General features: G+C 27.1%; 1 protein-coding gene across 1 annotated transcript in view; it reads right to left on the minus strand.

Moving 5' to 3' along the window:
- Positions 1-7,066: 7,066 nt before the first annotated feature.
- The window catches only part of gry (trafficking protein particle complex subunit 11 gry), a 30,964-nt gene continuing 26,380 nt past the window's right edge, over positions 7,067-11,650 (minus strand). Inside the window, exons 17-20 of the mRNA XM_014431584.2 lie at positions 9,964-10,118; positions 9,556-9,775; positions 8,810-8,986; positions 7,067-7,256 (exon numbers count right to left, since the gene is read on the minus strand). Coding sequence (XP_014287070.1) covers positions 7,200-7,256; positions 8,810-8,986; positions 9,556-9,775; positions 9,964-10,118 — 609 coding nt within the window. The 3' untranslated portion in view covers positions 7,067-7,199. The remainder of the gene's footprint in view (positions 7,257-8,809; positions 8,987-9,555; positions 9,776-9,963; positions 10,119-11,650) is intronic.

The following is an 11,650-nucleotide window of genomic DNA, read 5'->3' on the forward strand; positions in this document are numbered from 1 at the left end:
GAATAAATATAACAAAAAAAAAATATTGCTATAAAACAAAACAATAATATAAAAAAAAAAAAATTACACATTTTTGCCAAAGACTTCTTTCAAACAATTTAATACAAGAGAGAAATGCCAATTATATTAGTGCAATGTTAATAACATAATTTTTTTCATATGTATAATAAAAAAAATAAAACAAATTCCCCAATAATTTAATAATCCAATAGATATAAATTTATGCCAATAATAATCGAGTCATACTTTATCATCAAGTGGAGCTAATTGCACTATACTTTTTAATAACTATAAATATAAAAACAGATTATATGTACAAAAATTATTAGTTGATTATTATAAGATATTAAAAATATATCTTGATACAATTTTATTAACATTTCTACAATTAGAAACACGATAGAGATTATCCCATCTCATATAGCTATGCTCATAATATGACCTAAGACGTAATCCCATCAGCTAAATATTAAATACTATTTTGAACACAAGGTAAATATTTACCTTTACACCTTCTATACACAACTGTCTATAATTAATTGCCTGTTTTAAAAAATAAATTTTGTATTTCAATATACTATTATAACTATAGGGCTTCGAAAAAGGTTCAATTGTACACAACTATATTTACGGCTAAACTTCCAATGGCAGTGGTGGAATATCACTTAAAAATTTTTTTTGAAAAAAAAAAAAGTTTTTATGATAAGATAAAATTATAGATAGTTAAAGCAAAAAGGTTATTTACTACAATTCCTTTAGTTACATAAATTAAAATTGTGCCAATAAATAAGCACTAAACTGCCTCCTTTATAAGTGAAATACATATTTATAATTAAGCTATTCCCGAGATATTTATGACAGAAAATGATGATTTTCCGCCACTGCAGATTTCGATAGATACTAATAAAATTACATAGTGAATTTAATTAAATATCATTATATAATAATACAAAAACAAGCAATTATGAAATTCAATCTTAAGCTGCGATTTCCTTAGATTGTAATGAAAGTACCAAACTGATGAAATAAATGGGATTTGCTAAGAAAAAAAATAATAAAAAGTCGGAAGTACAAGGATAATCCTAAAAAATGAGATTTTCTTTTTTTTTTAGTAATACACAATTTTGTTTAGTTTTTATACTATTTTTATTTATTTTAAATGTTGAAAATTTTTCTACAAAATCGCCATTTCAAAGAAAAATTATAAAAAAGTCTTCAAAAATGCATCAATAGAAGTGGCAATTATATAGAAAAATAGGCAAATGTCCAAACTTTAAAATGATAAAAATATTTTATAAAATAAAAGAATTTTGTATTAAAAAAAAAGCCTTCAATTTTTTTTATTTAGAAATACAAAATTCTGTTCATTTTCTAAACTATTGAAATCATTTTAAAGGTTAACATTTTTCTATAAAATCACCATTTAAAACAAAAACTGTATGTTCGAAAATGCATAGGTTTAAGTTGCAATCATGTAGAAAAATAGACGAATGTCCAACCTTTGAAATTCTATTAATTTTTTTAAATATTTAAATCATTTTAAAAGTTGAACATTTTACCATATAACCACTTCATAAAAAAAAAAATTACTTTTAGGATTATCCTGAAATAATAAAAAAATTGAAACTAATCTCTTTAACTGTTCGAAAAAGATTTTTTGTAACACTCCAGCATACCTAATTTAGACCAGCAGCACATGAATCTTAAATTTACTCATTCATAGGAATTCTCGACTGATACTCGAGATGGATCTATTGAAAACATTATCTTTATGATGGTCATAATGTACATTTAAATAATAGGACTATTTCTCTCAGAATATGATGGCTGATCGTTTACAAAACAGACATTTTATCCATCATTCCATCTTATCTAGTGAGTAGTGAAATAAATCTATAGTATCAGGAAAAGATTGACAGGGGGTGGGGGAGGTAGAGTAGAACACTTATAACAGGCACTTATTTTATTGTGCCAACCTTTCGGTCTGAATTTCGAGCCTTCTTCAGGGCTAAGTACAAACAAGATAACAACCATGTTAAAATATAATAGAAGGAAAAAAAAACAATAATAATAAAAAAAATAGGTAAATTACAGGAGTACAAATATGTAAACAATATTATACTTTCATATTATTATATTATTCATATTATTTTACTTTCATATGTTCAAGTTAAAACTTGAAAATATGAAAGTGAAATAAAAAAAATTAAATAGCAACTAATTTAAGGACTGCGTTCTTTCTTACTTTTCCTGTTATTTTAATTTTATACGAGAAAGGTGGTCTGGGTGCAGTCAAAGAAAAAACTAAAATAATAATTAAACTATTTAATGTGAGCCAATGTTTCGCCCCACGTTGCAGGACTTAGAAGAGAACATATAACATATAATAATAATAAAATTAAACCAAGGTGTGACTAAATATGATTTAAAATATGTGGAAATTTATAAAAGAATGAATGAAGTACATTAAAGAAAATAAAAAAAACATATATATAACTTTGACATATTTTAAATCATATATAGCCACACATTAGTTGAATTTTATTTCAAGTTATATGTTCTTTTATTTTGTTACTTTATTTTAGTTGTTGGTATCTTTTTTAGCCCTGACGAAGCCCTACAAAGTGGGGTGGAATATTGGCTCAGATTAAATAGTTTAATTATTATCTTAGTTTTTTCTTTGATTGCACCTGGACCATCTTCTAATTTTTATTTTTATTTTATTATTTACATATATATACTAGTCTGATTTTCCTGTCTTCTTCCATATTTTTCAAACTGCTTTTTATGATATTTTTCTTGTTATATTGTTTTTAAAACATAGTTATTATTTTATCTAAACAGCCCTGAAATCAAGACCGAAAGAAATATTGGCACAATAAAATACGACTTATTAGCATATTTCACTTTTGACCGCACCTGTAGACCATCAATTCATATTAATCCATGATAAACTATAAAGATATTGTACATTTATAATAGCCGATAACCCATATCAATTTCTGTTTTTTTGGTAATCAGAGTATTCAATAGTTACCAAAATCATTTCTTCCTAAAATTGTAGATAAATTAATTATAAACGTATAACCATAATAGAATCAGATTACAAAACAAACATCGGCCATCATATGATTATTTAATTTTAACTGATTGAATAAACCATCAGTTACTAATAAATAATAACAATAATACTTTTTATTATTTAATGAAATAAAAATAATAATTTATTATGATATTCACATGTATGAGTGTAAATTAACCTTTCTAGATTACAAACAAACTATTAGAATAGATTCTGATTTCAGATTCAATCAAAATATGAGTAGAAAAATATATCACTACCATAAATTCTAAGTAATACTGTCTCATCCAACTACGACAGGTACTATTGTTATATCAATGTAGATGAACACAAGTGCAATTGAGAAATAGGTATAGTTGGGGTCAAATTTTAGTATTTTAATTGTTGCATTTTTTTATGCTTTATTTATTAAAAAGTTAAATTTATAAGTTTAAGATTGAATACTCATAGTGATATCTACTTAAGATTGTTCTTTGACTTAGTGTGCTAATCATGTCTTTACTTATTGCTCAAAGATTTCACACTTATTTTCCATTTTTGAGTTTATATAATAATTTATAAACGATAAATTACTAATTCTGATTAGGGTTATCAATGGGGTGTGGGTTAGATAAGGCCTTAATTTTTATTTATTCATTTTTTATTAGTAAATTATTTATATATAAAAAAAAAATGTAAAAGATTGAAAGGTAAACAGGTAGATATACTACTATTTCATAAATCAGAAAATTTGTTTTATAGTGCTCATTTGAGTTATTTTCACAGAGCTGAAAATCTTGATAACAGAGTCACATCTGTAACCCATTACTGTACCACTTTCGTACTTTTTATGGTTGTATAGCATTTCCAGAGAAAGCTTAAAAGAGAGCAAAAAGAAAATTAAAAGTTTTTAATACAGAACTGTATCTAGACAATTCTTACAAGCAAAAAAATAAAATAAAAATATTATAGATATAAATGATTGACCATATTTTAATGAAAATAAATAAACGAATAAAACCATCGAAACAAATTATATTAGAAATTCCTGGATATAAGTACTAGGAAGAAACTATATTATAACACTCCAATTTCGATAGAATGTGCTAGACTAAATGTTTTTATATTGTTCTATCCTACATATCTATAGTATCTATTCTAAACATCAATTCTGACAACGTTTTCTCTATTATTTAATTTCTGTTATGTCACATAACCAAACTATATCATAAATCTAATAAGAGACAGTTGAAAGGTGAAAGAAAAAGCACATTTTTACACAAGTGCTTATATATGTATCCTTATATTGCTTTCTTGGTTCGACGAGGTTGCAACTGACATTTTTGGCTAAAATGAGAGATTATTGTTTGTTGCTTCTAAATCCACTTTTTCTAATGCACACGAGAAATTAATTAATTGTATTTCCATTCTATTGGGAATTAGTCAAACTACTAATATGAAAAAGTTCTAACCGAAGGAAATTCGTTTACTTTGTGTATTTTGAAAAGTTTGCACCTTGCAGTACACATTCTAGCTATAGATCAAAGAGGAAAGTGAGTGAACAACCTTAGGTTGCAACGAAAAAATTCTACTTTATTAATATATTGCACGTTTTCATATATTTGAGTTCCATTATTACTAGAATAATAGTGTATCAAATGTATAAAAATACAAATAACCGACCATTTGTAGTTTTCTCTTATTATTGTCATAGGTTTCAGTTGATAAGTTAATAAAGATGATTACTATTGTAACTAACGGGTTGACTGCTTATTAGCTGAAAATAATATAATATAAAAACATTTTCTAAGAAATGACCGATAACACACAACATTTTTAGTAGTTATGTGATTTATAAATACTTCCCTCCCCATAGGATATAAGAGACAGAGAGAGAAAAATTGACCTAAACCACAAAACCTTAAAACTCTAATATTGATTTTTTCGGTTCATACAGTACATCCTATTGGAGTTTGATCCCTTATTTGCAAACCTGATTTTCAAATATTATGATAAATAGAAGCACTTGTCCTATCTAAATAATTCTGTTTTTAGTCTGAACGAAATGCAATAGTAGTCCAGGTAATTTTTTTATGCAACTTTTGCTCTCATAGTCCCATATAGCCACTAGATGCCAATTTTACAGAAATTAAAAAGGATGAAATCTTGTTATAGATATGCTCTAATAATAAAGCAGTAAAATGTTAAAACAAAAAGGATGGAGATGAGAGCATAAAATTTTATTATCATATAATGGAAAATTAGAGAAGCTTCATTAAGAATTTTGTAATTATTAGTCTGTTATTAACTAATTTTTTTTTTAGGCTAAACTTTTTTAGACTGAACTATTGAATAAATTTCAAATAGATTATTCTGAAGTTGTGAAAATTAAGATTATAAAATTCAAACGACCATTAGTCTGTTATTAACTAATTTTTTTTAGGCTAAACTTTTTTAGATTGAACTATTGAACAAATTTCAAATAGATTATTTCGAAGTTGTGAAAATTAAAATTATAAAATTCAAACGACCATTAATAAACATTCAACTAATATAGTTGAAAATTGCCCTATTTTCAAAATAGATGTATTTATGTTTTAATATAACAAGAATCTTTTATGAAATCTTATACAATGTTTTTCAACTGGAAGGTTAATCATTATTTTTCATGTAAGTTTTATATTGTCCAATCTTTCCTATATTTTCTCACTACGCTCATGGGTTTCTTCTCCCATCTTCACGATGATACATTTGAAATTTTACCATTCTATAAAACATACATTGCATATACCTTTTTATGAAGTATATTGTAGTTATTTTCATTTTTACCTTAAAAGTATACATAGTTATAATAAAAAAAAAATGAACATAAATTATGCAGATATAATAAATAAATTGCACTTATAATAGTCTCCAATTTACAATGTTCCTAAACAAAAAAATAAAATAATAATTGAAAAGGAAAGATCTTAAGGAGACAAAGCCATGACAATAGTAGAAGAGGGCAGAGTTGAAACTAATAGCTAATATTGCCATGGATACAATATTTATTTATCAATGGTTCATTCATGAATAAGTGTCGTTTCCATGGCAATTTTAGCTATTAGTATTATACACTAAAATATGGAAAATAAGAATAAAATAAAAGTAAAAAAAAAAGGTAATAATACTTTTTATTTGTTATTATTTCTGTTTTCATTAATGGTCTAATATTTTTTTGTAATTCTAGTTTATTTATACTTTTCACTGTACCTCTTATTTTTATCTACTTTGCTCATTTTTATATAAATTTTAACATATTTTAAATCATATTTAGCCATACCTTAGTTTACTTTTATTTCATGTTATTTATTTTCTTACTTTTTTACATTATTTTAGTTGTTTGTAAAAAATAGTAGTGTACAGTATAATTTAACTTAATCATAACAAACTATATAGATTAGGACTAGGTATACAATTAAAGGTAAGAATGAAAATAGTTAGTATGTATTTTATAAAAAAAAGGATATGCAATATATATTTTATAGAATGGCGAAATTTAAGTTGTATTATCCTAAAGATAGAGGAAGAGCCCGGAAATGTAGATGAAAGAACAATATGTGTATAGGTAGAAAATATAGGAAGGATTTCACTATATAAAACTTACATGGAAAATTAATAAACCTATTTAATACTAACGATAATTAAATTAGATAAATATTTTAAATGAATAAATTAGTTAGGTAGAATGTCCTGATTCACATATTACCGATTAAATAAAAAAAAAAAAAAAGCTTGTAATACTAATTAAAATAATACTACTGATCATCAAAATAACACTTGTTCAGTTATTGAATAATTAGACAAAGGAATCAGATTCTAATAAAAATTCACACTCATACATATGACATATCATAACCAGAAGAAAACCTTTCGACAAATACAATATTAAAAAAAATCTTCATCGACCCTACTTAATAAAATAATAATGGTATAATAGGATTCTAATGGTATTACAGTAATAGGGTAGCTAAGAAACAGGACTAGAAAGCCCCGCAGTAGAATAAGCAATAGCAGTGCTAGGTTAGGATGCAAACCTATAGTCTCATAGTGGCGATGGCCATGCCTATATCGTTTGTAGACTAACTCGGGGCAAGTGCTATGTTATTGCAGGTTTTGGCAAGTTTTCCTCTTCTGGCTGTCCCTTTGCTTTAGGCTGTAATCAAAATCACATTATTATAATTGTATCAAGTTTGTATTAAGATAATATTTCTTAATTTTATGATTCGAATTGTTTCTCAAAGTAGTATTATTAAAGGATCATTATACATTTTCATGTAAAATTTATATATTATACTAACAGACTTGTAATCCTTAGCTAGTACTATATTCAAGGATGTATATGCATTAATTGAACACTATTGAAACTTTGATATCAATTAATATATAGATGAAGTGATAAGACGGTAACTATAGTAACATGAATGGTAACAGCAAACTTCATGTCATTTTTCAATTTCAGGCACTTTTTCAATATTGCTCGATTAAACTATCTTAAAGTTTCCTCTTCCCGTTTTAAGCTAATATTTCAAAAGTGATATAAGACTATCTTCCTAGGGGTCTTAGTGAGGCGGATCCGGCTGGGAAGGATTGCCTTTTTTTGTGTTATGATCTCCTCTTGTGAGATTATGACATGCCATACATCGACCAACTGTTACATCTTTAAGTTTCCTCTTGTATTGGTCTGATTTATAATTTATTTACCCATCATATTGGTAATTCTGATCAGATTTTTCATAAGTAAAACAACAAAGTTTTGAGCACCCTGAGAAACCCTTAAATATGAATTTTTAAAAAAATTGGAAAATAAAATTTATTTGATTGCCTTTGATTTCTTTTGACAAATAAAAAAAAAAAATGTAATTAACTTCAACATAACTCAACCAATCAACACCAAACTTGGCAGTAGTTTAGGGTTCTATAAACTGCACCAAACGGCACAACTCAGATCTACTTAAACAGATTCGTACTGGAGATATAGAATAAGGCATTTCTTCAAAAAGTGTTTCTTTAGTTGAAACTAATATTCCCTTTATAAAGGCATTAAATCTAAATTTTGTTAATATAGGTTAAAAAGAGGATACATTCAGCTTTCCAATGGTTGTATTAAGGTAGGAATTGGATAAAATGCAGAGGAGTTAAGAACGATTATATGGGTATCAGATTACAAAAAAAAAACCCAAATAAATCAAGGTGAAAAATTTATAATTTTTTATTTCTTTGAAAAATACTATTTGAGGGTTTCGGACAATGCTAAAATCCAATATCATTTGCTTTTTCCTAAAAAAAAATTTATTGACCTACTTTTATTAAAATCCTCATTATGTTTTTTTTTTTTAATTTTTGGTAAATAACAAATCATTTAATAGAATCAGTAATATTTTTTTTTAGTTCTTCAGAAAGAGGCAAATATATTCATATATAATAATCATGAAAAAAAATGTATACTTTCTGAGCCATGCGTTAAAAATGCTTGATTCTGTTGATAGCTTTTTTTTTTTCTGAAAAAATTGGACCAGCCTATGATCTTCTCTGGAAAATCCTAAACATTTAGCAAACTGCCGCATCACAATTGGGTGAACAGTATAGCAGTGCGTAAAGTACAAAGAGACAAATATTGACTTTTATATATTAGATTACAAACACCAGTAAGTGTTCCGCTTTATGTGATGTTATATTTCGGCAGAAGTATAATTTCAGAACACTTACCATGATATACATCGTTGAATGTAAAGTTCTATCTAATAGTGCAGTTAAATTTGGTAGAGAGGGATTATCGCCAATCTGCGACAGTTTGAGTTTCGGAAGAGCGAGGACACCACAGTACAAAGGGTACAAACAGTATCTGAGATCTTTGCTGCTCTTCGGCTGAAGGTAAAGAACCATCTAGAACACAAATTAACAATCTTAAGGAGGAATATAATTACAAAAAATTAAAATAATTTGATTGCATATAATATCTCTGCATTTCAAGATTACCACTTATTTCTTTGATAATTTAAAAACTAAAAAATTTAACTTTATCATTACAGGGGGTTCTAAGAAATAATAAATGTTCTGATACTGGTATTAATGAAAAAAAAAAATCTTCCATAATTCTTTATTGTAGTTTTTATAGTTTTCAATAGATATTTAGGGATAACTTCCCCATCCACACGATGTTTTTATGTGTCTGTTTCAGTTGAATTTGTGCATCCTCATTCATCCACTCATAAAAATGAAAGAGAAATGTCAAAATGTCTACAGATTAATTTAATACCTATTACATCAGTGTTAGTTATTTCTCCTTCAAACCCGATCCAAAAATGTTGAAGAGAAGTTTAAGAAAATAGGCACCCTTGAAATAAGGAAGAGTGAAAGACAAATATTTTTTTTAAATTACTTTTTTGACTTCAGGAGATTCCGAAATAGACAAAATAAAAGCTGACTGCTTAAAAATAATGAATAAGTGTTACCTGCTTGTGACCAGCAAACATAAAAGATGGCGATGCTTCAACAACCAAAGACAGAGTGATGAGGGAGTGGCTGTGGTTCGTGAGTGTATACGTGACGGGGAGTAAAGTAATGTAAGTGCCTAACGAAGGTCCAGTCTTCATGACAACAGTGAGGGGCGTCTCATTAATTTCAATCGGCGGTAGCTTGATTTTGGTCTCAGTGGTAGCTTTTTCACCTTCCCTGAAATATTCCATGAAAAAGGAAATACCCATAGAATAAAACACTAATATATATTCATAATTTATTATTTTCTCAATTTACAAATTAGTAAAATAACTTTTTTCATATTCAAGTTTGTTTTTAAATAATAATAGTCTTCATTTAAAAAAATCAAAGAATCTTATAAATAATACATGGCAAATTCTTACCGAGCCCAAACCAAAACTATTTCTCCGAGTTCTTCCGATTTGGGAATTCCAGGAACAGGTAACAAAGCGACTACATTCTGAGCCACTTCGTCTTTCCTTATACATAATCCTTTGAAAGAATCATAGTAATCATCTATTAATTTCAACCATGGGCTCTACAAAAAGAACAGAACCAAAATTTTAATTTTAATTAAAAAAAAAAATGTTAAAAATTGTAATTAATTAGGTCATTCCAAGTCAACTAAACACACTTTTAAATCTTATTATCTCAGATTTCATTTAAATTTTCTACAATTGTTGTATAGTGATAGACTTGGAAATATGTGATATTTTATTAAGACAGAATGACAGGTTTTGGTAGGTACAGAAATTACCCTGAATTAGCTATAGATACGAGAAGGGAGTGATTTTATAATCCAGTATAATTCAAATTCCCTTTTGTATCATATGCAACACTATGTAAGTTAAGATAAGTTATTATTTCCTAAAACCCAATTTAAAATTTTTATTTTAACTTTCTCAGATAGTGTATATTTTAAAATTTATTTCTTAAATATGTTATGTTGATGTAAATCACAAAGCAAAATATACATGTGGGATGGAAATGGTTTTAATGTTAAAAAAAATAAAAAATAAAGCTTCACTCTCATAAATTCAACTCTTCATTGATATTAATTATTACTGCAATGTTAATATTAAAGTTTTTATAAAAATAAACATTACCCAGACGTGAATAATGATTCATTTAATAAGTTAGATGATATATCTGAAGATTCTTTTATTCTGCTGCAAGCTTCTGATTACTCAGAATGATTTTTCACAAATATTTTCAATGTATTGGTTATAAAATAAGTTTGTAGCGTTTTTCAATATTTTAATTTAATCCTCTCTGCGTTTATAAAATCATGTTTACTTGGTCAATAATGTTTAGATATTCTAAAAAAGGATTAGTTAAGGTGCTTTTTTCCATCAGTTTCAACCGAGATTCCTTATCTTTAAGTGGTGTTTTGTTTGCTCAAAATGGAAGAGAAGAGAAAAATATTCATTTTCGTCATGTAATGATATTTTATTTCCGAAAAGGAAATTCCGAAGTACAGACGGTTAACAAAATTTGCAGTGTGTATGGCGATGATACCTTAGAAGAAAACACCGCCTGCAAGTGGTTTGCTCGATTCAGAACCAGAAATTTTGACTATGAAGATGTAAAGCACTCATGAAATCCTTCAACTGTTGATAATAACCAAATTGAAACATTGGTCACTGACAAACCTCACTCTACGACATGGGATATCACAGAAACGCTTAAGATATCTCATGCAAGTGTCTCAAATCATTTGGGAGCTGTGGGATATGTTTTTCGAAGTAATATATGGGTTCCGCACAATTTGACGGAAAAGAATTTATTTCACCGCCTATTCATTAGTGATTCCCTCCTGAAACACAATTTTAATGGTCCATTTTTTGCTCCCACCCTATTCACCAGACTTAGACCCAACAGATTTTAACTTATTTCGAGCCCTTCAAAACTCTCTTAATGGGAAACACTTTAATTCGCTTGACTGCAAAACGCACATAAAGGAGTTCATTGCACAAAAATCTGATAATGAGATGTAGATAGTTGACCGTAGATTAATGTTTGAAGAAGTTTATCGGGGGGTGCGGTCAGCAAAGAACAACATAAATAAAC

This window comes from Halyomorpha halys, unplaced genomic scaffold, assembly GCF_000696795.3.
Source record: "Halyomorpha halys isolate HHAL.00 unplaced genomic scaffold, Hhal_1.1 Scaffold987.1, whole genome shotgun sequence".
Classification (NCBI taxonomy): Eukaryota; Metazoa; Arthropoda; class Insecta; order Hemiptera; family Pentatomidae; genus Halyomorpha; species Halyomorpha halys.